Below are 26749 nucleotides of genomic sequence, written 5' to 3'. Positions count from 1 at the left end.
AAAGGAGGGACAGCCAGGTGTGCGCCTGTCATTCCAGCGCTCTGGAGGCTGAGGCAGGAGGATCTCCCGAGTTTGAGGCCACCCTGGACTACACAGCCAGGACAAGGTCAGTCTGCACTACAAAAGTGAGACTCCTGTCTCAAAGCAGGGAAAAAAAAAGAGGGCCAGGTGGGATGAAAGGGGAACAGACAGACGGGGAAGGCAGGAGGCAGGGGCTGAGGGGAGGAAAGGGAGAACTGAGAAGATGTGCGCTAATGTCGGATCGGGAGATGGCTGGAGGGGACAGGCTTGGCCCACGTGGAGACACGGACCGAGGAAGGGCAGCTACCCGGACTAAAGGGGGGGGCGACCACCTCCTAGTCCGGTGGGCAGCGGGCACCTGGATGCGGTCGGAGTAGTTGTCCAGCAAGAGAACTCCCGAGCTTGTCACCTTCTTGGTCTCCACCATAGTCTTCAGGTCAGCTAGGAGGGTCATGTGCTTGGACATGTCCGTGGCCAGCACCTGCGGGCAATGCGGTGTTACGGGGGCCACTGAAGCCTGCCGGCCTTCTGCTTGTAACTATCCGCGCCTGGCAGAATCTGCCAGTCCCCCCAGGTATCAGAAGTTCCCGGGGTTCGCACCCACCCCTGGCCAAACCCCGCCCACCATGTCGATGACCATCTTGCGCAGGCTCTGTCGCTGGCGCTTGCTGAGGTTCTGGAAGATGTCGCAGTTCTCTTCCTGCAGCAGCTTGAAGCCCACGGCCAGGTGGTGGTTCTCAAGCACCGACTCATCGTTGTACATGAGCGCCAGCTCCGAGTCTGCAACGGAGGACAGAGAAGTCAGAGGGAATGGAGCGCGCCACCACCCCGCCCAGCCCCGCCCCCAGCCGTGCTGGCCCCGCCCCCAGCGTGCAGGCCACGCCCCAGCCCACCTCCCGTCCCAGCTGCTGCTGAAGCCCCGCCCCCAACCTGCCTAGCCACGCCCTGAGGCCTGACAGTTGCACTCCCATTGGTCAAACTGTTGGAGCCCAGCAGGCTCCGCCTCTGACCCCGCCCCCAGCCCGCCTCCGGAGGAGGGGCGCTCACTTGTATTGATGAGGAACTGGTTGGAGACCCCAGGGTGGTCCACGTCATGGATGGCGGCTGCGAAGAGGGCTGCGAGAATCTCTAGGTCTGTGAATACCGCCTGGGTCAGAGACACAGAAATAGTATTAGAATGAAAGGGAGGACATGGCCAGGTGAGAGGGAGTTAGAGCCAGAGAGTCAGGAGTCTCGATGGCACCGAGATGGGGGACAGGTTAGGGTGGGGACCCAAGGAGGGACAGGGCTCACATCCAGGGCGGGCGTGGCCAGCAGTACGTGGGTGGACTGCAGCACGTCGGCCGCGTGCAGGCTGTTGTGGTAGGCCACGTCGGAGTGGTAGTGGTCCTCCAGCGTCAGCACGTATGTCACCATCGTGTCCACAGGGATGTGGAATTTCTTCAGCAAGTCCCGCTCCTGAGGGCCACAGGGGCAGAGCAGTGAGCCCGCTGCCCGGGAGTGCCCCACGCTGTGCCCCTCACAGCCGGCCCGTGCCCTGCTGCCCGCCTCACCTGGAATATCGTGTACATGATACAGCTCAGAGAGCGGCCTCCGGCATAATCAGACACACAGAAGATGTTCAGGCCCCATTTGCTCAAATTCTCCAGCTCCTGGTGGAGACGGGACAGAGGTCAGCACCCTTTTGCCCTGAACCCAGGACCTACGCAGTAAGCTACATTCCCTGGGCCTTTTCTTTTTCTTATGTTGGGACACGATCTTGCCGTTGTTAAGTCATCCAGGTTGGATGCGCACTGCAACCCTCCTGCCTCAGCCTCTGGCTGCTCTGTCCTGCACACTTGTTATCCACCGAGCACTTGCTTTCATCGGGCAGGTGAGGGGCCTGAGGCTTGGAGAAGTCATGTGGCTTCTTCAAGGTCCTGAGGTGGCTCACGGGGGCAAAGCACAGAGGGGCCCAGCTCAGCCTCTAAAGTAAACTGCTCCAGAGCCGGCACCCTGGATGGGGGCGGGGGCCTCACCTTCCACATCTCCCCAGACCCACAACAGCAAGGGCTCAATAAGCCCAGGGCAGCAGCGCCCTCTATAGGTGGCCAGGAAGCTCAGGTAAACAGTACCCCGAGGGTCCACTGTGTGCCCTGCCGCTGCAGTACCCCCACTTACTTGGGCCAGGAGCTCCTCCTGATCCGTCTTCACCCCGAAGCGTGGGATGCTGGCGTTGTTCAGGCCGCTGTTGTGCGACAGCCTCTTCACCCCCGTGATCTGGGACATGGGCTGCAAATGCGGCACTGGGGGTGGAAGCTGCTGGCAGGGCCTTTGTCGGGGTGCTTCTTGGGGCTCTCGGTCTTTCATCGTTGGTGACGGGATCTCCACTTCATTCTGTTTGTCTGCGCAAGTTTGGGGGGCAGGTATAAGCACCACTCCAGGGAGACTCCGCTGTCCCTGGGCTTCTTACTGTGTCCTGGGAAGACTCACCCAGAAGGGTGAACCCCACCTGAGAGGCGCACGGATGGGTGCTCTGGGGCTGGAAGCCAGAAGGGGCGCAGGAGTTCTGGTGGGAGGTGGTGGGGGTGAGCAGGGGGTCTGCGGCCAGCCCCGGGAGGCTGGGGACTGGCCCCTGGGCCACTGCCATGTTTGGCGGCGTGGTGTTGTGGGAAGCTAAGAACTGGGATGGGGCCAACTGGGGGGGCTGCTGGCTGGCCTGGATACTCAGGGGCTCTTCACAGCTGGGTGAGGTAACACCATGGTGACAACGGGGGCTGCTGGGAGAGGGTATGGCTGGCACGGGGGGGACAAGGGGGTCCTCTGGCTCCATGCCCCACCTCCCTTGGCACCACCCTACATGGCACCAGCCCCTAGAAGACTTTTTAGAGCTTTCAAGCCCAGCCAGGGCCACCCATTATGACTTGGGACCACTGGTCATGGACTGGGCCTATTTAGGGGGTTATCTGCATACCAAGCTGCCATTGGCTGAGTCCTCAGAACTCTGAGACACACCACACTCTTATTGGTGGGGTATTTGAAACTCTAGGTCCTTTTATTTACACTTGTGGGGGGGTGTGCACACCAGTGTGTGTGACAGAGAAAGAGGCCTGAATTTGGGGGTCTTTGGGAAATTTGGTGGTAAGTTGTGAGGGTGAGATTGTCCTGTGTGTTTATGGGGGTAACATTAATTTGAGGGCTTGGGTTCACAATTCTGGATCGGTTTGATCCTGAATTTAAGGATGTGGATGCATTTGAGGACACTCTACTGTATTTAGGCTTTCATGAGGTTAGGAAATTCTCCTACATTTGGGGAATCTCTCTCTCTCTCTCTCTTTTTTGGTACCGAGGATCAAACTCATGACCTCGAGCTTGTCAGGACAGGCACTTATGCCACTGAGCTAAACCCTGGGCCCTGGTGAATCTCTTACAGATTTTTTTTTTTTTTTTTGAGACAGAGTCTCACGATGTAGTACAGGTTGGTCTTGAATTCATGGTGATCCTCTTGTCTCAGCCTCTTGAGTGCTGAGATTATAGATATGCACCACCCCTGCCAACAGAGGCTTTTTTAAAGTTCAAGAATTCTATTTGAATGTGGGGCTGATGGAATCTGGAGTTTGAGTTCTGTTGGGGTTCCATGGAGTTTAGAGGGAGTTTCCAGCTTAGAGATATACTTGACTTTTTTTTTTTTTTTGTATTGTGGATCAAACACTGACCTATACCCTGAGCCCCCAAGACATTCCTAAAGGCGAGTTCCATAGAAGTTGGGGTCCCACAGAATTCAGGGGTCTCATGAGTGTGGGAGCTCTTCAGTGTGGTGGCTCTGCCTTTTGGGGAGCTAGGGGTAGGGAAGCACCCCAGCCAAGCATCCCCTCCCCTGCACTCACCGAGGAATGTCGTGGAAATGTACTCTGAGACCTGGTTTCCCGACCTGCTCATTTCTGACAGGTGTGTGAGCTCCCGGTTTAGCATCCTCTTGAACTAAGGGGAAGGAGCCAGGAAGAGAGGGATGAGGAGGGATCGTTGCTGCTGTGGGGTGCATGTGTGGGTCACCCCTTCCCAACAAACTCCTGAGGATCTCCAAAGTCCTCAGTCCTCCTGTCTCAGTTCAGAGCCCCTGGTGGACTGCTAGCAAGAGAGAGGTCAGCCCTTCCTCTTCTCCAGCTCTGGATGGGGGTCCCCAGGTTGGATGCAGAAATCAGGATCAGTGCCTGAAAAGAGGGACTCCCCTCTCCAACCTCCCCACCAAGGGAGAGCCAGAGGGGCACCTGTGGAAGGGAGGGGCTCTTGCCTAACAGGGAGCCAATGGGGTACCAGGAGAATCCCGTTGCCATGGTGATGGGAGTCTCCTTAGCAACTCCCCCTCCAACCAGCTGCTGAACTGGGGAAAGGGGGGCAAGCTGGAGGCCCCTTAACCCTTGCCTTCCCAGAGTCACCCCTGGCCTAGGGCTTGCCAGACATGAGCCCCAGTTCCTGAGAGTCCTGGCCTTCAGCCTCCAGCCCAGTTTAGGGGAAGGGACTCTAGCACCCAAGCTCTGGGGAAGAGACTGTCTGGCCAGGGCCTAAGGGAACAGTGGGCTGAGAAAAGCCGTTTGGCTACTCAGGGGAGGGGGAGGTGGCTCCCCTCCTGCGCCCCCAAACCCTAGGGACATGGACAGACACGCAGGAAAATGGGATGTACCCAGCGCTGGCCTTGGGGAGCCCTTCTGGCCCTCCCGTGCCACTTCACACAGGCCGATGCTGTGACATTGTGCACAGAGGAAAAGGACACTGGCTCCCTGCCCCCCGTCTGCCAAAGCCTCCCCAAAGCAGGAGCAGCTCTGTTCAGAGGCGGAAGGGACAGTGGCAGGAAGGGCGGTCCCTATGGGGACAGGGCGGCCACTTCTCCCAGTGCTGCCCAGGGGCCCTGGACACACGGACTGAACGCACACACGCACACACACACACCTCACACATGCCACAACTGCACACACAGTCAGGACCGTCTTGGTCCTACAGCATCACACAGCCCAGACACACAGATCCCAGGGACACAAACAACAGAGCAGTAGGTGACATTCAGGGTCACATGGCCCAGAAACATCAGGCAGCTTTGGCTCACAAACACGACCCGACACACAAAATCCCGGTCAGAGCCATGTGATCGCAGACAGGGCCACCCTGTGACCCAGACAGGACACGCGCGCGCACACACACACACACACACACACACAGAGTGGGGTCTCGGCACTGGCGCGCCCAGGAGGACCTAACCTCCCCAGGGGGCACATACCCCCAGCTGCCCGCCATCCCCGCCCAGCCCGGGCCACATACAGAGCCAGCCAGCCAGGGCTCCGCGTCCTGCCACACACGTGCACGTCTGCACAATCGAGCCCCCCACACCGTGGGCAGAGGGTCTCCTGTCCATCCTCCACCCTGTGCCCCTACCTGGTCCCACCAGCCCACCAGCCACGGCTTGGAGCAGGTCTCGCAGAAGAAATCGACCAGGGGCATCTTGGAGCCTTAGCCCCGCTCGGGGCTGCTGCGGGGAGAAGCTGGGCCGGGCCGGGCCAGGGTTCAGAGCCGCGGGGGAGGGGGTGCTGGGCAGATGAGGGGCCGTGGAAAGGGGAGCCGCGGAGGGGCCTGGGCCGGCCCAGCAGGGCTGGGGGCTCCCTTCCCCTCCGCGCTCCCGCTGGCAGCCCCGGTTACATGGCCCGCCAGCCCCCGGCCCCAATGGGCCCCCCAGCGGCAGAGGCTGGAGGTGGCGGGGGGCCCTCGCCCATGGGGGTTGCGGGATGAGGGTCCCGGGAGGAGGCTTGGAGGCTCGGGGCTCCGTGCGTGCCCCGTGTGTGCGTGTGCACTGCAGCACTAGCAGGCTGCGTGCGAAGTCAGGTGGTGTGTGGGGGGGCGTTAAAGGGGCATCAGAGCCCGAGGGGCGGGAGCGTGGGAGACCCCATAACTCCCCGCTACCCTGAGGATGCATCCGGTCCTTGGACACATCCAGATGCAGAAGCACACACTGGACACCAGACACACACACACACACACACACACACACCCCAGGCCACCAACACACACGCCCAGGTTCTTTACACTTGAACACCCAGGGGACACACTGACACCCAAATGCTTTCCGTGCCACACTTAAGGGCACACACAGGCACACGCGCACACCCACAACAGAAACAACCACAACTCTAAGGTCTAGCGCACAGTTAGGGATCCAGCTGAGCACAGAGACAAAGATGTCTCAGATATACCCCTTCCACGAACACTGGCCAGGCACACACTAGACGCACCCGTGGACACGTACTTCAAACACAAATGCCCCTTTGCCCTTGGACACAAATGTACCCTGGCAAACCAGTCAGGAAATATTCATCCCGACCCACAGATGCACGTGCGCACACACGTGCACAGCACGGGAACAACTGTGCACCCCCATCCTGGGCACAGTCACACTCAGTTGCTTGACCCACCCTCGGGGACACAATCACTTTCACACTCGCAGTTTCCCAGACAAGTCTCCGCCTACAGATATATGCACTCCCCAACAAAGACGCCGCCACCGGCACACTCATTTCCGGATAGGCACCCGCCCACAAAGGCTGCCACCGCGATGCAGAACTCCAGGAAGCGTCATTCATGCTGTCTGCTCTCTGAACGGTGCCCCTTGGAGTTGTGCAGTGCACACCATGCACAGCTGTCCATGGGAACCTTGTTGGCCTTTCTAGGAGCAATGCAAACGCATGCACAGTCACGAAGACTTAAGGGATACAAATTCGGATTCGCACCTGGACCAACTTCCACCTGCAGAGACACACATCTTACAGGCAACACCCTGTACACACAACATACACAACCCCTCACGACCACTCGTGCACACCTGCTCGCACCATCCCACAGCTCCCACTCCAAACCTAGCCCTGCAAATCAAGAGATAACAAATGAACAGTCGTACAGATCCAAAACCACAGATACACACCCGCAGCTCACACGAATGCACAACAGCCCCAGAGTCACATATATGCCCAGAGGCACATCAGACTCTACCAGCCCTGAGACAAAGCCAGAATCTGCTGGAGGGTTAAGTCTTCAAATTGTGGCCCGAGGGTTGACCTGGCCCCGGGGCTGTGCCCACTTCCCTGGCCCTACACACATCAGCCTGGCCTGAGATTGATTCTATACATACAACCCACCCCTAAGGGCTGCCTCTCCCCTCACAGACCACACCAAAGAATTGGCCCTGCCCACCTCCTCGGGGCCCAGTGCTTGGCTCCACCCACATTGGCCTTTGGTCCAATTCGATAGGTCCTACCCAGGAACTGATCCCGCCCACAGAGTGGCTCTGCCAATAGACTCTCCCTACCAGCTCTATCAAGGAATTGTCCCACTTACTGAGGAGTTGGCCCCACCTACCAGCCCCACACAGGATTGGTTTCACCAGCAGGCCCCGCCCACTTTTGGCCTTGAGTCCTGTTCCTTAGGCATTACCCAGTAATTGACCTCACCCAGCGAAATTCTTCCCAAACACCCCATAGTGGTTGATCCCATCACCGGAAGTCCCACCCACCACCCCGCTTCATGGTTAGCCCATCGTAATCCCCACCCACCACCCCTGCCGCGGTTGGCCTATAGGAACCACGCCCACCGGCCACGCCCACACACCTTGTGTGATGCCATCTCGCTGACAGAGCGGTAGGTCTGCATAGTCTCCAACTGCTCCAGGCACCAGTCCAGCTCCTCCAGGGTCTCCCGGGCCAGTTGCTGACACGTCTCTTCTGGGGAAGGGGTGGTGAGGGTGGTGTCCGAGAGGGTCCCACGGACCTCAGCCCGCCAGGTGAATGAGGTGCGGGGGGAAGGGGTGACAGTCCCCCAGCCGAGGGACTCCAGAGATAGTAAATCATGCCTTTCCCATCCCCAGGCTGAGCTACCTGACAGTGTGGCCTTGCAGACGGGGGTGGGGCCTCCCAGTGGGGACCGCCTGAAAAGAAATGGGGCTCCCATGTCACACTGCCAGCAGTGTGCCACCCTACCCCAGACCCCAGCCTCTGGTGCAGTGTCCCCTGCATGCAGTCACGTGCTCTGCCTGCAGCCTGCCAATCAGCCGCTCCGAGAACCCATTTTACAGATGGGAAAAGTGAGGCCCAAGGAAGTAACACTGGCTTTTTGGAGCTAAGCAGCAAGACCACATCTGGAGTTTCCAAATGCTCTTGTTGACTGACTACTCTGCCAAACTTCTCCAACTTGCTAGGATGCCCCTGTCTGCCTCAAAACAAGAAGCAATCCTATTTACTGAGCACTTACTATGTGCAGGGTGAAATGCTTTTTATGCCATCTCTGGGGCTCCTCAGAGCTATCAAACAGAGATATGGCTAAGATTCCCATTTTACGGAAAGGAAACAGGGACCACGGGTGCTACAGGCCCAGCACACTGGTGGCCTGGGGCTGGGGCTAGGGCTAGGGCCTCCCTACCTAGCAACCAGACCCTTATGTCTCTGTATTCAAAGCGCCTATGTTTTAGGCCCTTCAACTGCCGTGGTTTCTGGAACAGAGGGTCAGAGAGGCCAAGGGCCTGCTGGAGGTCACACAGTGGCTGAACCCTTAATCTGCTATGCCTTCCCCTCGTGATCACAGACACTGAGTCCCAGCCTCAACTTACTTGTGACTGGGAATGGGCACATTGGTCAGGAGCGAGAAGTTGCTTCGGACGCTGCGGAGACTGGCCAGCACCTGGGGTGGGTGGGTGGCAGTAAGGACGGGAGAAGGGGAGGGCCTGAGTCGATTCCCTCCTGAGTCACCTGGGGCGGGGTCTCACCTGGGCGAAGGGCGTTACAATGAGGTCCTCCGCGTGCCTGCAATCAAGGATGGTGGCCGGTCAGGGACCCATGGCTCTGTGGGGGAGGGGCGGGACAGGCTACTTACACTGCTGGGTGCCAGGGGTGATCCTGACAGAAAAGGGGCAGCAGGGGCTGCAGGGCCTAAGGTTGGCCCCTGGAGGAGGGCTGGGACCTAGGCCATCCATCTAGAGGAGGCTGAGGCAGGAGGATTGCAAGTTCAAGCCCAGTCTGGACAATTTAGTGAGCTTGTGCCTCGGAATCAAATCACTGCAGCTCGCTGGCAGAGCACTTGCCTAGCTGGGGTGACACGGGCGGATGGGCCGCCTGGCCCTTGACTGGGGAACAGAGGCATGGAAGGTGAGCGGGTGGGCAGCTCGTGCTGGGACCAGGCTTGGGGTGAGGAGAGGTTTGCTCACGCCTCGCTGGTGACCGATGAGTTGCGGGACATGGTCTTGGGGGACATGTCGTAGTCGCTGTCGGAGCGATAGAGGAAGGACTCCCGGCGCTGGCTGGTGGCTGCCCCGGCGTGCAGCACCAGGCCCGGGCTCGCCTGCGAGTCCAGGGCGCTGCGGCCGGGGGACGGCGTCGGCCCATTTTCTGCCTCGAAGCTGCAGGGGGAGAGGCGGGCGGAGTGATCAGGTGGAGACGGAGGCACAAGCCTGTCCTCCCAGCCCTCGGGAGCACAGCCCTGGCCCCGCCCTTGCTCTGCAGCTCAGATGTGCCTGGCTGCCGGAACCCACCCAAATCCGTCGCTGTCACCCTCTCTCACCCCTGGCCGGGCAGAGGGGACCCATCTATGTAGGCCCCTGTGCTGTTTTTATGGCGTCTATTCCCCCCAGCGCCACCAGAGGGCGCCACGGACACCAGTCAGATGGCATCTCCTGCAGCTCAGCGCCTTCTCTGGCTCCCACCTCACCCAGGACAAAAGCCAGGCTCCCCATTTCTGTGTCCTCCAGTTGCTCTCTGAATATTCCCGACGTAGTCTGCCTCAGCCCCCTTATCCAGTCTGTTCCTCCTCCCCAGATTCCCAATGGCCTTCCTTTCTAAGAGCCTCAGCTCAAGCATCAGGGAAGCTGCCCTACACACGTCAAATTCCAGCCCATAACCGGGTGTGGCGACGCACGCCTACTGTAACGCCCCGATAGGGAGGCTGAGGCAGGAGGATCTCAAGTTCCAGGCCAGCATGGGCAAGATCCCATACAGGTCACCACGTAGTTTAGGGCTGCCTTGAACTCACAGCAACCCTCCTGCCTCAGCCTCCCAAGTGCTGGGATGACAGGTGTGTGCCGCCATGCCTGGCTCCTGTCTCAGAATTGAAAACACAGGAAAGTGTAGCCCAGTGGTGAGCACACGCCTAGCATGCCTGAGGCCCTGGGTTTCATACCTAGTACTACGAGAAAACTCGAAAGACAAAAAACATACTATTTCCATGATACTAGTCTGCGTTCCATTCATCTTGCTTACTGTCTACCCTCCTTCCTTATACTAAACTACAGAGGAAAGACTCTTTGATTTTTTGGAGACAGAGTCTTACTGTGTAGCTCAGGCTGGTCTCAAATTCAAGGTGATCCTCCTGCCTCAGCCTCCTGAGCGCTGGGACGACATGAATGGCACCACACCCAGCCCAGGAATGACGTTTTGGTTTCTTCTGAGTGTGGCCCGGGGCACGAACCTGTGCCTCTGTGCCTGCTAAGCAAGCAGGCACCCTATCACTGAGCTATATTCTCAGCCCTAAATTCTTCTTTACAAAGAGAGGAGCGTGACCCAGTTGCCCCGAGACAGCTGCCCAAAAAAGAAATACAAGAGTACAGAAAACATCTGTTGTAGTCAGGGGCTGTGCGGAGAACAATTAGACTCAGGACACAGAGTTTATAACATTGTTTATGATCCTCACCGAGAGTTTACAGAACGCAGCCCAGGAAATCTATCCACAACACTAAAGACACAGAATATTCAGCCAAGGGCCTGGATCCCACGGCGATGTGCCACATGAGTCCAGAAGATAACCCAGAGCTCAGGACAATGCCTCCCACGAGTCCAACTGATGGTCCAGAGCCCACAAGGACTCACGCCAGTCTCTTACGGATCCGTGCCGGGAAGGCCCAAAGGTCAGCGGTGGGAGCCAGAAAGTCCATGCCAGCGGGGTGAAGGAGCTGTGCTGGTGGATGAGGTTTCTACGCTAGAGCCGAGAAGTTACACTCACAACAAAGACCAGGGCTGTCCTGAAGGCACCACAGCCATCCTCAGCGACACGCAGGCCCCGAGATCCTCCGACAGTAAGCACAGCTGAGTACCTGCCAGGAAGCAGCGTGACAGCACAGCGCACACGTCCTCCCCTCGGGAGCCAGGAGGCGATGCTCAACGTAAAGACTGGAGCTCCCCAAAGAGAACCACAGCCACTCTCACCAACAAGGGCCCCAGCTCCTCCGATGACAACGGTCGAACTCATACTGGGGAAGCCAGCGTGACGAGCTCCTCCAGGAGAACCAGCAGCTCAAACAGCCACACTTAGAGAAACCCACAAGGCCTGGCTCTTCTCCACGGCTCCGCTTATGCTGGCAGCCTCCGAGGTGGGCCATCTACACTCAGCACCAGGCTGATTGAATTCCGCTGGCGTTAAGCTGACCACCAGTTTGTTTTTTTTTTTTTTTTTTTTTGCTTGCAAGGCTGCTGAGCTAAATCCCCAGCCCCTGACCACCAGTTTTTAATCCAACACATCATCGTTTTTTGGGAACTGCAAATTAAAACTTAGGGGGCTGAGGCAGTGCTAGCCCAGCATACAGGAGGCCCGAGTTCAATTCAGAGCACCGTAAAGAGTCCTGAAAGAAATCAAAGACAAGCTAGGTGGGGTGGCACACGCTAGCACTTGGGAGGGTCCCAGCAACTCTGAGAAAGCCTGGGTTTCACGGTGAGCTCAAGGCCAGCCTGGAATATACAGCCAGACCCCGTCTCAAACAGACAGTGCAGCAGCCCTTAGTGAATTCACTCTGGCAGGCCCATGAGGACCAAAAGCCACAAGAATCAAACCCGCTGTCCTGGTCAGAGGGGCCGTGAGTCAGGCATCGGCGCAGCACGTTTGTGCTTGCACTTCAAGTTCAAAGCAAACGACGGACCCTGGGACCACAGGTGCACACCCACATGCGCTGAATACTAAATCCACGCATCCGCAAGGCACCCCGGCAGTCCACTCCCAGGGCGGGACCCTGTTACGACAGTCACGTCAGCCCCAGCGATTTAGAGACCGCGTCCCCTCAACCCAACGTTTTCTTTTGAAAATAGGAAACCATTTGAAAACTCACACGGACTACCAAAAGGACGGAAGTTGCCAAAACAACCTTGAAAAACATATTCTGAAACAAAAAAGAACCAAGTTGGAGGACTCCGCTTCCTGATTGAAAACTTCCCCCAAAGTGACAGTAATCAGAATGGTATGGCACTGGCACCAAAATCAACAGCATAGGGGGCTGGGGATTTAGCTCAGCGGCATGAGCACCTGCCTTGCAAGCACGCAGTGGTGAGTTCGATCCCTGGTACCAAAAAAAAAAAAAAAAAAAAAACCCAAAATCAGCAGCATAGAAAAAGGCCCAGAAACACTCTTGCGTGGGCAGCAAGAGTGTCCATCATGGCACCGGGTTCGAGGCCAGCCTGGCCTATACAGCCTGATTCTGTCTCCAGACCCACACACTAAGTTGGGGCTCCATCAGCCACATCTGCATCCTTTGTGCATGATACCAAGTGTTTCGAATTCCTTTCAGATTTTGGAAGCTCTGCACACACAGCATGACACATCTCGGTGCTGGAACCCAAGTGTAGACATGAAGCTCACCTGTGCCCCAGGTGCACCTCCCCCATTACCCAGAGGCCACTTCCGCAGTATTCTTTTTGATTCAGTTTTTGAGACAGGGTCTCACTATGCAGCTCAGGTTGGCCTGGAATGCCTGCCGATCCTCCTGCCTCAGCCTCCCGAGTGTTTGCACTGGGCATGCACCACCACGCCTGGCTCACACAGTATCTCTTATGTGAAATTTTTTGCCTGTAGCCTATGAGAACTTTGGATTTTGGAGCCTTTCAAATTTTGGGTTTTTTGATTAGGGAGGCTCAAGCTGTAATAATGAGACATTTCTTGATCGACTGATTGATTGTGTCTGTCTGTGTGTCTGCCTGTCTGTCTGTCTGCAGTGCCCGGGTGGAACCCAGAGCCCTCCCACTAAGCTCTGTCCCCAGCCACTTTTTTGCATTTCTCACTCTGAGATTACTAAGTTGCCTGCACTTAGCTTGAACTTGTTAGTTTTCTGCCTCAGCCTCCCGAGGTGCTGAGATTACAGGCGTGGGCCGAGGCATCTGGCTGGGACACTTCTTGCTGTGTGTCTGCCGATATCAACATGCTCTGTACGCGGTGACCCATTTATACTGCCATAAGTCATGACTTTGGGTTGAGACAGGATCTCACCCTGTAGCCCAGCCTGGTCTTGAACCCCAGGAGATCCTCCTGCCTCAGCCTCCTGGGTGTTGAGATAATAGGTGTGCAGCACCATGAAGTGGGCCTGGCTAGCATTCTGCTCACTAAAGAAACTGAGGCAGGGAGGGGCGGTGACCTCACTGCGTGAGGGGACTTTGTCCCCCAGGCTGGCGCTGCACATCCATAGGGGATCCCACCCCCACTCCAGACAGGAACAGAGCCATGGAGCAGGACAGCCAGCCCCTGGGGGTGCTCGGCCTCCTGGTGACAGAGATACCTCCCCGGGGACCCAGCTCACGTCAGCAGGAGCCTGCCAGGTACCTGGACGTAAAGAGCATACTCCTGGGGCAAGGCTGTTTGTGCAGGGGGGAGGGGTGTCCCCTGGGCCGTGAGGGGACAGAACAGGGACACAGCCACCTTGGAATTAAACTCCAGGGTTCCGGCCTGCAACTCCTGTCCCCAGAGCCACAAGCCACACTCGAGGTGACCGAAAGACTCACACCGAGCCCTACTGGACTCCCCTTCCCCGGCAGGCTGACCACTTGGTGGCACCCCGCATGGCACTGCCACCTGCCTCCACGAATGTGGGGCCACCTTAGGCCTGCCCACACAGGCTCTAGGGACATCAAATAAAGCTCTGGAGGGTGACAGACAAAAAAAAATTACAGTAAAACTGGATGTGGACAGATGCTACCGAATGTCACTGCCAAGCCCTGGGCTCTACCTGCATACACTGGTTTTTGTTTTTTTTTTTGAGCCCAGGCTTGTGTCCACTCTCCTGCTTCAGCCTCCTGTGTGCTACAATTATAGGCCGGCACTACCACAGCCAGCCTGGGTACATTTAAAAGCCCCATTTTCCTGACAATAAAACTGAGGCCCGGAAAGAATGAATAACTTTGTTTAGGAGGAGTATGTGGCCTTGAAGCAGAGCTGCCAGGCTACCTTGGTGTACAGGAGCTGGGGACTGTCCCCCAGGGCATAAAGAGGAGCAGGGCTGGGTCCCACCTCCTCCAGCCACCTCTAGGGAAAGGCCTTGTCACTTTGTGAAGGTCACACAGAGGCTGACAGAGGGCACTGGTGCGTGTCTGCCAGGCGGGCATGTGGTGCCAGGTGACAGCTGTTTGTGGGGGTCCAGGGGAGGGAGCGGATGTGGTGGTGCACACGGGTAATCCCAGCACTCAGGAGGCTGAGACAGGAGGATATCTTGAGTTCAAGGTCAGCCTGGGCTACATAATAAGATTCTTGCCTCACAAAACCAAAAAAAAGAGGGGAAGATCTCCGTGCTCACGGTGCCTCCCCAAACATGTTTCCAAGGCAGGGTGGCCACTTGTGGTACACCAGGCCTGGACGGTCCCTGCTTGAAGTGGGTACAAGCTGCACCCCGTGTCTGCCGGGTACAGGTGTGTCTTGGTGCCGTCCCCTGGGGGTCAGGGATCTCGGTGTTTTGAGCCTGTGTCACCCACGGGCTGGAGTGGCTGTGATCCATGTGTCACCTGCATGTGGCCATGGCTCACTTGCGGGTCCTCCCAGTCCCCTGAGAAGCCACGACCCTCACACCTAGAACAGCAAACACTCAGGGACCCCCAGAGCCCTTGGGTGGGTGTGACCGCGGCGAGAGCCCCCGTGTATGTCGCAGCTATCCGTTGGGGTTCCTGTAGGGTGGCAAGCTCATTGCTGTAAGATTCTGGGCACTCAAAGGCCGCTTCCAGGCCCAGCTCTGCCCTGCAGGCAGCCAGGCACCCCGGAGCCCCGCCCCCAGCGCAGCCCCAGCTTAGTTTTCAGCCCGGCAGCCCCAGCCGGGGGGTGCGGGGAGAGTGTCCAGCCGGAGCCAGAGCCAGGCCTCCGGGACCTGGCCCCCCGCCAGCGGCCTGGGAGCCGACGCCAGGTGACGCTGGACACCCGCGTCGGCAGCCAGCGTCGGTGCCAGCAGCCGGGGCTGAGGGGCGCAGGGCGGGTGCAGGGATCCCGGGAACGGCCCAGGCCCCGGACCGGCTTTGGGGGCGGGGGTGCCCCGCAGGAAGCCGTCGGCGCCTTTAGGGCCAGGGAGGGGGTGGGGTCCCCTCCCCCGCGGCACGGCCGGCGCCCTGTTTTCCAAGGAGGGGCCTGGCGGCGGGCCACCCACCTGACGGATCTGCCCCGCGGGTGTCGCCGAGCGTCCTCACCGCCGGAGGAGAAGAAGGTCGGGGAGCAGGGGCCCGGGGTCAGGACCAGGGCGGCGGGCCGGGGTCGGGCCCGGGGCGCTGCGCTGGGGCGCATGGGGGTAGCCCGGCGCCGTCGGGGCGCGCATGGGGACGGCTGCCCGGTTATGGCGCGCGCCGCCGGCCGCGGCCCGAGGTGTCGGTGACAGCCGCAGGCGCCGCCTCCGCCCGCCCGCCCGCCCGCCCCGCCCCGCGGGCCCCTCCGGGACGCCGCCGGCAGCCGGTCCCCAGCCAGGAGCGCGCGCCACCGCGCACACAGCGCCACTCCCCGCGCCGGCTCTCACTTCCCGCCTGCGCCCCCAACCCCGCCCCCGGCCTGGGACACCCGGGCCCGTGTCCCCGCCCCCGGCCTGACGTCCAGCTGTGGCTGGCTGCAGGTCTCCGAGGCCGCGCACTCCCCGGGGCACAGGGCTCACTGCAGCCTGCACAGGGCAGGGAAGGTGGGCAGAGCCGGGGACAAGCCGCACGCGGTGGCGCACACCTGTCAGCCCAGGTATCATCCCCTGACACACACACAGACACCGCAGAGCTGAGCTCAAGCTGGTCGTCCCAGCACTAGGGAGGCTGAGACAGGAGGACCCCCTCCAGTTTGAGGCCAGCCTGAGCCACAGGGCCAGACCCTGTCTCACAAAGACCAACCAACGGAACAACAAAACTACAGAAATCCCACAGCAAACCCCCAAACCCCAAGCTCACTGTTAAGAGGCAGAACTGGAGACAAAACCTCAGCACAAACCCAGGAGAGCCACACACTTCCTCCTCCCGCTGGGGACCTCCTGGGGTCCCCCGCGGTCTGGCCCCTCCTCCTCCTGCCCACCCCTTCCTCAAGGCCAGGCTGGGTCCTGGGGCGTCCAGCAGTTCCTTCCTTTCAATCTGTGCTCCAAAGCCGTGGCGCAGGGAGCAGAGTGACCGAGGCTCTGGAGAGGCCCCAGTGCCAGCCGTCACTTACCCCTTTCGTGACCGCGAGAGCTGGACACCGAGAAGCCAGGCCGGATGTGGCCTCCAGGCCTGTACCCCAGGCTTCCTGTCCCCGCAGCCCACCGCACGCTGGCCGGGCAGGGGACTTCCACTGGCCCTCTGTGCTCGTGCGCGGGGCTCCCCCACCCGGGGAAGCGGCCGGCCAGTGTCAGGACGCTGGACAAAGAGCCCTAGAACTGAACACGTGTGTGTGTGTGTGTGTGTGTGTGTGTGTGTGTCGAGGGTCACCGGGCGTGCAGGGCCGGCTCCCGCACCCAGCAGGCCTGCAGCCTGAGCCTGCACAGGAAGTGGGAGGGTCCTGGCGTTTATTGAGCGCCTACTGCATACCCTATCAGATGTCTCCACGGCAACCCGGGCCGGGATGATTCTTATCTCTGCTTGCGCGGCGGAAAAGGAAAAGCGAGGTCGGGGAGCGCGCCGAACCCGCAGGGCCCCTCTTCCTGCTCCCCGGACCCCACGCGCACCAAGTGGCCCGCGGGGGCCTCGAACCCGCGGCCCTGCGCGCGCACTCACCCGGGTCCCGCCTGGCGACCCGGATCCTGGAGGCCGCGGAGCAGCCGGAGGCGCCTGCGGAGAGTCGGGGAGGCGCCGGCGAAGAACACGGGCGAGGCGGGCGGCGACCGCGGGCGGCGGGGCGCGCGGCGGGCCGGGGGCTCGGGCAGGAAGGTGTCGTCCTCGGAGGCCGCCGGCTGCAGCTCGGGGATGCGGCCCAGCCCCAGCGGCCGCCGCCTCGCCATGGCCCGGGCCGTCCCGCCTCGGCCCTTCCGGCTTCCCGAGGTGCCGCCCCGGGGCGGGGCGCGGGGACGGGGGGCCCCCACACCGCGGCCGGCTCCCCGCAGACCCGGCGCCGCCCCCCGCGCTCTGACCACCCCGCCGGCGCCGGAAGCGGCTCCTCAAACCCCAGCCGACGCCCCTCAATCTGGGGGTGCGCCCACAAACCCCTGTGATGTGGATGGGCTTCCAGCCTCGGAGGCCGCCCGCGTCTCCCCAGCCCTGCGCGGCCGCCCCTGAAGCAGCCTCCAGATCCCGCGGTTACCCCGCGAGTCGCAGATGTGCTTTGAGGTGCACCGTCAGAGCTCCCCAAGTCTCCCCATCTTCCCAGCCGGATGCTCACTGCTTCTGAGACACCTTCAGAAACCCAGGGGTGCCGGGCGCAGCGGCCCGAGCTGAGGCCGGAGGCTCACCATGAGGTCCACTTGTGGGCACTCTGGACTCAAAGGAAAAAGCAAACAAACCAACCAAACCCCAAACCTGAACCCCCGGAAACCTCCAATGTACCACCCACCCCGCCTTCCATGGCAGACCCAGCCACACAAACAGATGGGGACATTCTAGGGTCCCAGTGAAGATTCTCTGTGCCCTGCCAAGGTACAACTTGCCTTGGCTACCTGCTGGCTCCAGTGTCCCCGGGCCTAGAGTTAGGTGGCCTGGGTTTGAGTCTGGTCTCTGGCGCTTTTGGTCCTTTTGAGCAAATCATTTCATTTTGCCGGGCCTCAGTTTTTCCAGCTGTGGAATGGGTACAATAAAAACACCTCGCTCACAGAGGCGCACAAGGCTGAGTGGTATCTCGGTGTGGTCACCCTCACCCTTTCAGTGTCCGCTGTCATCTGTTTGACAGTGCATTTTTTTTTCTTTCGACTCATCTCACTGTGTCGTTCAGGCTGTGGTGATCCTCCTGCTTCAGCCTTCCAAGTACTGGGCTGACAGGTGTGCCCCTCCAGGCCCAGCTCCCCATGAAGTGTTAATATCTGTGTGAGCCGTGTGGACAGAACTGGTTCTCTAGCACTATTGTGGCTTCCAGCAGCAAGGCAAAGTGCAAGAAAGAAAAAAATGTGTAGGAACTCATTTTTTTTTTTTTTTTGCCTAAACAATACAGTGTAGGGCCAGGGATCTAGCTGAGTGGCATAAGCACCTGCCTGGCAAGTGCAAGGTCGTGAGTTCAGTCCCCGGTACCAAAACAACCAAATAGACCACACTTCAGTGTAATAATATGTACACAGTGTGGGTATCATGGGAGGTGTTTTAAGTCACCTAGAGGTGACCCTAGGCAGCAGGCGATAGGCATGAGCTCTATACAAACACTGTGCCGTCTTCTGTAAGAAGCTGAGAACTCAAGCACGATGGCACAGGCCTGTCACCCCAGCACTCAGGAGGCTGAGGCAGGAGGGTTGCCACAAGTTCAAGGCCAGACCCTAACCTGCCCTCAAAAACAAACACAAAACAGGAGAAGAAGGAAAGAACTTGAGCATTCACAGGTTCTGCTCTGTGGAGTCCCAGAATAAATTTCTGGGCTGTGAATCAAGAAACGGCTATATATCTGCCTTTTATACACCAGCTCTAGGTGTGGGAATGCAGCCTATGAGGGGCCCTCGGCTTGACCCTCAGAAAAGGAAAGAAAGTTTGCTTTTTGTCTTTTGAGGAGGGTCACCCTGTGAGGTCCAGGCTGGCTGTGAGCTCACTTTTCAGCCCAGGCTGGTCTCGAACTCGCAGTGATCCTCCTGCCTCAGCCTCCTGAGTGCTGGGCTGACAGGCACGAGCCATCACACCAGGTTTGTTTTAGTTTTTGAGACAAGGTCTCATCGTGTAGCCCAAGCGGGCTTTGAACTTGGGACCCTCCTGCTCAGCCTCCCGCCTGCTCTTGTGTACTGCACACCCTTCTTTCTCTTTCTTTTTTTAAGTACACCTTCAGCCCCGTCCGTCCCTCGGCCCCTTGCCTTCCACACCTCTGGGGTTGTCATCACTGGTGCTGGAAGCTGCACCGAGCGCTGTGTGGCAACACAGCCAAAGGCCTGGACTCTGTCACCCACTAGACGTCAGTAGCAGCCTTCACCACGACACTCAAATGTCTCCAGCCATTGCCACAGCCCCCGTGTGAGGTTCAACCAGGGTCCCACTAGGAGCCACACCCTGCCCACCAGGACCCCACAGTTCTTGTCCTGGTGTCCTTGTCCCCTGTGTGGCTGAGCCTCCTCTACCCTGGCTGTCCCTCTATTGTTCAATGCAGATCAGCTGTGGGCCACGGGCCCATTTCAGAGATGGAGAAACTGAGGTCCAGACAAGGGCCAGAGCTTAGGCGGGCCATCCATCCTGAGGGAGTAGAACTTGGTCAGAGACTTCTGGAATTTTAGCCCCGAGGCTACACAGGCCTTTTGTGTAAAGCTTCCTTCCAGCCCATGACCTTTGTCCTTTCCTTAGGAAGCCAGCCCCGGCCCCTGACCTCTGAGCTCCCCATTACTTCCCCACCTCAGTTCCTTCCACTCATCCCTCACTTCCTCTGTGCCCATGTCTCCGGTTTCTACTGCAGGACCTTTGCACCAGCTGCTGTCTCTCTAGCTAGCACCCTCTTCCACTGGATCTGCACAGAGTATCCTCCCTCCGTTTATTTAGGTCTCTGCTCAAATGTCACCTCCTCAGAGAGGCCTTGCCTGACCTCAGGCTCCCTCTGTTCCTCACAGCCCACATGTCACCATCTATAATTACCGGGTGGCTTTATCTTCGTTGCTATTTCTGCTTCACTCCCTAGTCTTCGAGTCCCAGCGGCTGGGCCAGGTCTATCAAATTCTGAGCCACCGTCGGTCTCAGCGTGCGTCCACAGAATGAATGGGCAGGTGAGGCAACTGACGCTCTGGCACCGTAGAGCAAAAAAAGGGGCCGGGAATGGACATAACTGCCCCTCAAATCCCATCCTCGCCTGTCAGCCCAGCACTCGGGAGGCTGAGGCAGGAGGGTCGCTGCCAGTTCGCGGCCTAGGCCACCATCCTCAGTACTGTTTTTAATCTTAATTCTGCTCTTCCTGGCCGTGTGACCTTGCACACGTCCCTTCGCCTCTGTCGGCTGAGTAGGAGTCCCGCCACAGGGACTTTTGCAAAGTGAAGCGTGGGCGCGAACACGCGCGGGCGGACGTGAACTTCTCACACGCAACTTCCCGGCCCAGCTCCTCCGCGTCTGCCAGGCGGCGACCGCCTCGGGGTGGAGGCTGAGGGCGGCGATCGATCGGTCTCACCCTGCAAATAGTAACCCCGCGTGCGGGACAGCGGCGCAGGGTCGGGCCGGGGCGCGAGTGGGCTGTCACTTCCTCTCCCCCAGCAGGGGGCGCGCGCGAGACCCCTCGCTCCCCCGGGCTGGGAGCCACGCGGGGGCCAGGGCTGGGTGAGGACCCGAAGGAGGACAGAGGCCACTTCCAGCCGCTCCGGGGGCATCGCCCCGCGATGCGAGGGTTTGGGGACCCACGCAGAGGGGAAGGCGTGCGCGGGGCCCGCCCGCAGCCCAGCAGCCCTGTCCCCCCCTCCTGGCCCTCCTCTGCCATCTGCTGCTTGACAGATCGTGGGGCGCCGTGACTCAGCCCGCGGGGCACGCCGGGGCTGCGCCCTCCTGCACCCCCAGGTCGCCTCGGGGTGCAAATGTCATCCTGGGTGGGAGCGGGGTGGTGTTGCCTCTCCAGGGGTCCCCACAGCTCACTGACCAGACGATCTTCCTGGTGTGGATGGACCCCAAGATGGAGAAGTATGGGTCTCTGGAGAAGGCCCTCCGGGTCCTCCAGTTCCTACTCAGGAGGCAGGGACAGGCCCTGGGCCCACAGCCCACACAGTCCTGGGGAGAAGCAGAGCCCCCAGACGTGGCAGAGGCTCCTGCCGTTAATTCCCACTCGGGAGCAGCCCTGTCTGCCGGCGTCCTGCGAGATAATCTACTGGACGCTTGCCAGCTTAAATCCACACAAATCCCAGCTCGTAGCGCTCTCAAACTGACCAGCAGACCCATGGCAACCTGTGCTCTACTTTCTTTCAAGGAAACTGAGGCCCTGAGAGGTTAGAGTGCTTCGGAAAAGACACAGAAAACACACACAGGCACCAGGCAGACCTGACCTGGAATCTCGGCTCTGCTGTTTCAGGCTGTTTGAGTGTGTGTGTGTGTGTGTGTGTGTGTGTGTGTGTGTGTGTGTGCCTCTCTGGGCCTCAGTTGCTTCATCTGTCTGACCAGGACACCTTCCAGACTATCTGCCATAAGTCCCTGACATGGAGCCTGCGTAAAGCCATTAGGAGACAGATGTCACTGAAAGAACTGTGCTTATCGTCACTCAGCCCCTGTCCCTCAAAAGGCCCTGCTGTGGCGACCAGGGTAGAGGAAATCCCTAGGGCCTTAAAAGGGAACGGAGCTGGCTGCACCCCCCCACCCTGGTCTCCCAGGACAGTGACTCCGCTAGAGCTCCTCTGGCCGCCCGCCCCAGGTCCTGGCATTTCCTGTTGATTTTAGCTTTGTTTTCCTTTGGCTCCTCTCTGGTTCTCCTGGAAAATATCAGACTGTCTGTGTTGGGTCGGTGTCACTTGTTTGGTGGGGCTTAGGGTACAGGGATGCTGGGGCAGGGTTGGGAGTCCCCAGAACAGAAGCAGAGGTGGCTGGTGGAGGTCCCGAGAGGGACCTAGGAAAAAAAACTTCACGGCCGGCCTCTGATCCCACGTGGGATCTCCCAAACCTGAGCAACCTAGTGACGCCCCAAACAGCAGGTGGGTATGGGTGAATGAAGGTGTCAAGTCACCCTGTCACTGGGATGCACACAGACCCCAGGGCACCACAGGCCAGAAACAATCACTAAGAATGCCCCGTGGCGACACCAGTGTTTAGGGCATCTCAGGTGAGCCGCAGGGACAGTCCCTACATCAGGGCCCCGACTTTCAGACACCTGCACTGGCCAGATGAAAGTGCGGCCACTGTCTCACAGAGTCCCGGGCACCAGGGAAAGTTCCAGGAACATCACCACACCGTCCCCAGGAAGACACAAGGCCATGCAGAGATCCCCGCATTCACGGGTACTCACAATCATGCCCTGGAGGCACACCCTGTCACACTGTCCCAGAAGCAGACAGTCTCCCTGAGAAAGCACTGTGTTCCTGGAACACACTACGGCTGTCATAATCACCATGTCCCATGAGGACAGGCAGTCACCGCACGGTGGAGCAGACCTGTGTCACAACCACAGCAGTCTACAAGCACAAAGGGACTGTCACCATCATGGGGCCCCAGCACCCCCGGCAGAACACACTGCCAAGGTAGTGGCCGCTGGTCACACAGCAACGGGGCAAACTGAGGTCAGTTGCAGGATATCCTCAGAGCGACCCCGACTCAGCACCGCTCCCCAAGACACTGGCCCTGAGGAAGCAGGGACTCAATGACCCCGCGCTGGGGCTGTGCACCCCTGGCACTGTCCGCTGCTTCTGGCAGCTATGGAACCCCGCTCCTGCCCTGACAGCTCCATCCTAAAAAACAGGCAACCGAAACCGTATCCCGGAGCTGCCCCTCCAGGCCCCTCTTGCTGCAGGGCAAGTCACCAATGGCCTCACACTCCTCCACCCCCCGGAAGGACCCTGAGTGTCTAACCACTGCCCTGTACCATCACCATGCAGCTCCCCCTAAAGCTGCTGCCTCTTCCCCAGCCCAGACCTTGTCCTCCCACGCAGCGCCCCTAGTGCGACCACAGCGCTGGCTTTAGCAGTTGCACAGGTAGAGACCCCTGTCCTGCCCGCTACGCCCCCACAGCTGAACTCCATCTCTCCGCCCCCGCCAGCCACACCGGCCCCACCCGCGTCACAGCGCCCCCTGCGGTCGGCGGGACGCTCTGCGCCCTCCCTGCGCGCCCCGGCGCCCCGCGCGCATCCGCCGCCCGGATTCTCACCGCCTGCCGCTGCCTCCGCCCGCGCTGCCGCTGCTTGTGCTGGTGCCATGGAAGGACGAAGGCCAGGACATGCGGGTCGTGCGCAGGCCGGGCCGGTCGCTGGTGTCCACGGCGTCAGCGCGTTCTATGGGCCGGTGTGGCGGCCGCTCGGGCTCCGAGCGCTCCGCGCTGTCGGAGTAGCCGCGCTGCTGGATACGGATCGGGGTCCGCGGCTGCCGCCACAGGTGCTGAGGGGGCGGCTTGAGGGTGGCCTGGCCCTCCCGGGGCCCGGGCAGAGATAGAGACAGGCTCCTCTCCGAGGTGGCGGCCGGGGGCTCCATGTCGCCGGCCCCCCAACCTGCGCCCCGGAGGGGGCCCCGGCCTTTACAGGCTGCACCCCACTCAGCTGCGCGCCAGCCGACGCGCCCGGAGCCCCGCAGGTGCGCCCGGCCTCAGTGGGGCCATGGCGCCCCGGGGACAGACCCGGGGGCGCTGCGGGCCGATCGCCCCCGGGCCGGGCGCCGTGGCTTCCTGTGTGCTGCTGGTGCTCGGCTCCGAGCCCGGCTGCGCTCTCTGCGTTCGGCGCCAGCCCCGACTCCCCCGCCCCGTCCCACCCCTCCCTGCCCCCCGCCCGCCGCGGCTGTCAGCACCGCCCCTCTCCTCCTCCGTCCGGGCCAGTGGGGGGCAGCCACCCAAGGAGGGGGGCCCTCCCCACCCACGCAGAGCCCTGCTCCTGACGGGGAGGGGGCGCCAGCACTGAGCTCTCTCCGGAGCGCCCAGCCTCACAGCGGCGCGCACGGGCGCGAAGGAGTTAAAGGGTTAATCGGATCGGCCAGAAGACGCCGGACTGGTTGCCGGCGCGTTAGTCAGTCTGTCCATCACGGCGGAGGCGGAGCTGGCTGCTGGCGTGTCCTCGCCGATACCCCGCGCTCGGGGGAAGCGCCTGGGGAAGGGTCCCGGTGCCACGCGCGCTTGGTGGCTGCGGCAGGCAGTGGCGGGCTGCCGGGGATCGCCGGGCTGCGGGGCGGAGGCTGGTGACGGAGCGCGGCCGGGGCGGGCTGTGCGCGCACGTGGCCCCTTCCGAGGGCTGGCCGTGTTTTCGGCGTGAGCTGGAAGTGTGTGTGCGCACGTGGTTGGCTGCTCCCGTCTGCCCGTTTCTGGGTGTTGTGCCGTGTGTGGGGCTCGGTGTGTCTGGCTGAAGGCTGTGCGCGCACGTGCTCTGCCTATCTGGAGGGCGTGTGCATCGCCGGGGTCGGGGCTGCTGCTCGGGGGGGCTGCGCTCTGGGTTCCCACGCGCGTGGCTGTGCGTTGTGTTCGGAGCGTGCTTGCAGGGCCGTGCACGCGATTCGGCCTCCGTCGCCTGGCTGCGCTGTCAGAGGAGCTCTGTGTGTCCCGGGGCCTCTTCGGGGTGTCTCTGGGGTGTGTCGCTTTAATGTGGCAGTAGGACTCCCTGTAGCGGATACTGTGACTGTCCTCCGCCCACTGCTCTATATATCGCTGTCTCTTAATGCGCATCCAGGGGTAAACTGAGGCAGGCCCCGGTGGCCATGGGGCACACCACCATGCCCTTTTCAGGCGAGTAAACAGCCGAGCCTCCTTCCCGTGGCTCCCGCCGGCAGAACCCCCCTTCCGGCACCTAAATCGGGAGTCGCCGTGACTCACGCTCCCGCCTCCCCCAGCGCCGCGCCGAGCAAAAAGCGAATGGGATCGAGCGCACCCCCATCCCCCCAGGCCGCGGCGGGCTGCAGGGTAGGGGTGCTCCTGCGCCCCCATGAGCCCCAAACCGATCTCTGCTCAGATCCCAAATCGTTCAGGTCCGCGCTCGCTCCGTGAGCCAGCACCGCACCCTCGTGCGCCCCCTCTCCGGGTTCCTGGGGACAGGCCCTGCCGTCTGCCACTGCCCCCCCCCCCGCGCTGTTCTCTATTAAAACAAAAAACAAAAACAACCTTCCCGCTTCCAGCCTCCACAACCACTTTTCTCCACGCCGGAGGGGGCTCCCAACGTGGGCGAACGCAGAGCAACAACTGGGGCTCGCCATCAGCAGCCGCGGGGTACCCCAGTGGCCAAAAGTGTAGCACTCTCCCCGCCCCCGACTTCTAAGGGATCCCCAAGGCCGCGGGGCTTCACTGGGTCATATGAGGGTCCCGAGCTGAGCCGAGCTCTACAAAGCCCAGGCCTCGGCTGGAGCTCGGGCTGGGGGATGGGCATGGGGGAGGGGACTGCAGAAGAACGGGACAGGCAGAGGGCCAAGGCTGTCATTTGGAGTTAAGACCTGAGTCCCGGGGTGGATCTGGCCGGACTTCAACCAAATAGAAGCGAGAGGGCTGGGGGAAGAGTCCAGGGAGGAACCACAGTCACTTGTCCCCTCATCCGGAAGTGGGCCGTTGTGTCAGTACAAGACCTTGAGTCTCAGTTGAGTCATGTAGGGGGGGCACAGCGTGAGGGGGGCGACAGTGGGGGCCGCAGGGGGTGGTGGCCAGGAGAGAACAGAAGGGAGGGAGGCCCTGGGAGGACTCCAGATTTTTGTACAGCACCTTGCCGACCCAGGCAGCTTGGAAAAATGGGTAAAAGAGGCTCCTGGAGGGAGGCTTCAAAGGTGCCTGGGCGGGAGCGGGGTGATGTCACAGTCTCACCCAATAGAGTTCCGAGTTTCAGCTACTTTCGCAAAACAGCCCGGAGCTGTCCAGGGCTGCTGGGGCTGCTCCCTGCGGGGCTGGCCCTGTGCCTCCGCACCTTCCCAGCCTGACACCCCTCTTCCCTACCTGTCAGCTTCCGCCCTGGTGATGGAAATCCGCGGTGGGATCAGCAGCGGCAGCGTGGTGGGCCGTGGGGGCAGAGGGGCACCAGGGTCCAAGGGCTCAGGACAGGCCCAGCCCAGGCCAGGACCGGACGAGAGGCGGCGGCGAGGGCTACGCAGGTCGGCCCCCAGCATGTTGTTGCGGCCAACCTCCGGGGTCTCCCCGGGTCTCTGTGGAGGGACACGGGTGGGGTGGGGCGTAGCCTTGCCTGCAAACCTCCCCCAGGAACGCCCCCTCATAGGGCGCAGGAGCTGATGCAGGTAGGGGCTCTTCCTAGCCGCCACATCTAAGTGGCCCCCTCTTGGCCTTGCGTTAGTGGTCTCCTCCTCCCCACACATCTGAGACATTCCTGTGGCCCTCCACTCTCTGGCCCAAATCCTCAAGGCCGAGACATGAGCATCTTCTCGAGTTCGAGGCCAGTCTGAGCTAGTGAGCCCGTCACAAAATTCTAAAAGCCTTTGGCCACTTGAGAAGCCCCATAAAAGACTCTCGTGCCTGCTATCCCAAGGCTGAGAGCCTGCTGATTTGAGCTGCAGGAAAAAAGTGGAGTCAAAGGAGTAAACTGAGGCAAAAAAAAATGTTGACGTGCCTCCTGGCCGCTTTTAGGAAATAGATTTGGTCACTAGAGGGCGCTCATCTAATCCCCGCCCACTGGAGCCTAAGCTCCACCCACTGTCCACCGGCCCCACCCACTATGGTTTTGGTCCCGCCCCCAGAGCGACCCCGCACCTCGCACCTCGTCCCCGATCCCGGCCACAGACAGGCAACTGCGACTCCTCTTCATCCCGCCAACCTAGAGTGTCCGTGTGGCGGGGTCTGCGGGAGCCATGTCGCCCCAGGCCAGGGCCAC

The 26749-nt window shown here is 60.5% G+C and overlaps 1 protein-coding gene across 6 annotated transcripts in view; it reads right to left on the bottom strand.

Annotated features, from left to right (window-relative positions):
* Pde4a (phosphodiesterase 4A) overlaps nucleotides 1-26749 on the bottom strand; it is a 31554-nt gene extending 4805 nt beyond the window's left edge. The window contains exons 1-14 of one of the 6 annotated variants that reach the window (XM_004999217.3): nucleotides 26636-26749; nucleotides 25864-26069; nucleotides 9236-9427; nucleotides 8798-8834; nucleotides 8642-8712; nucleotides 7914-7963; nucleotides 7648-7760; nucleotides 3888-3981; nucleotides 2182-2405; nucleotides 1575-1673; nucleotides 1315-1479; nucleotides 1069-1168; nucleotides 647-801; nucleotides 380-502 (exon numbers count right to left, since the gene is read on the bottom strand). In XM_004999217.3, the coding sequence (XP_004999274.1) occupies nucleotides 380-502; nucleotides 647-801; nucleotides 1069-1168; nucleotides 1315-1479; nucleotides 1575-1673; nucleotides 2182-2405; nucleotides 3888-3981; nucleotides 7648-7760; nucleotides 7914-7963; nucleotides 8642-8712; nucleotides 8798-8834; nucleotides 9236-9427; nucleotides 25864-26069; nucleotides 26636-26683 (1677 nt within the window). In that variant the 5' untranslated portion in view covers nucleotides 26684-26749. Of the gene's footprint in view, nucleotides 1-379; nucleotides 503-646; nucleotides 802-1068; nucleotides 1169-1314; nucleotides 1480-1574; nucleotides 1674-2181; nucleotides 2406-3887; nucleotides 3982-5427; nucleotides 5864-7647; nucleotides 7761-7913; nucleotides 7964-8641; nucleotides 8713-8797; nucleotides 8835-9235; nucleotides 9428-15400; nucleotides 15566-16967; nucleotides 17207-23121; nucleotides 23696-25863; nucleotides 26143-26635 lie in introns of those variants that run through there. The other 5 variants (XM_063228648.1, XM_003460871.5, XM_063228649.1 and 2 more) reach the window with 5 other exon arrangements.

This window comes from Cavia porcellus, unplaced genomic scaffold, assembly GCF_034190915.1.
Source record: "Cavia porcellus strain 051 isolate PalLab524CR breed Dunkin Hartley unplaced genomic scaffold, mCavPor4.1 scaffold_17, whole genome shotgun sequence".
Lineage (NCBI taxonomy): Eukaryota > Metazoa > Chordata > Mammalia > Rodentia > Caviidae > Cavia > Cavia porcellus.
This window is presented reverse-complemented; position numbering and strand designations above follow the sequence as displayed.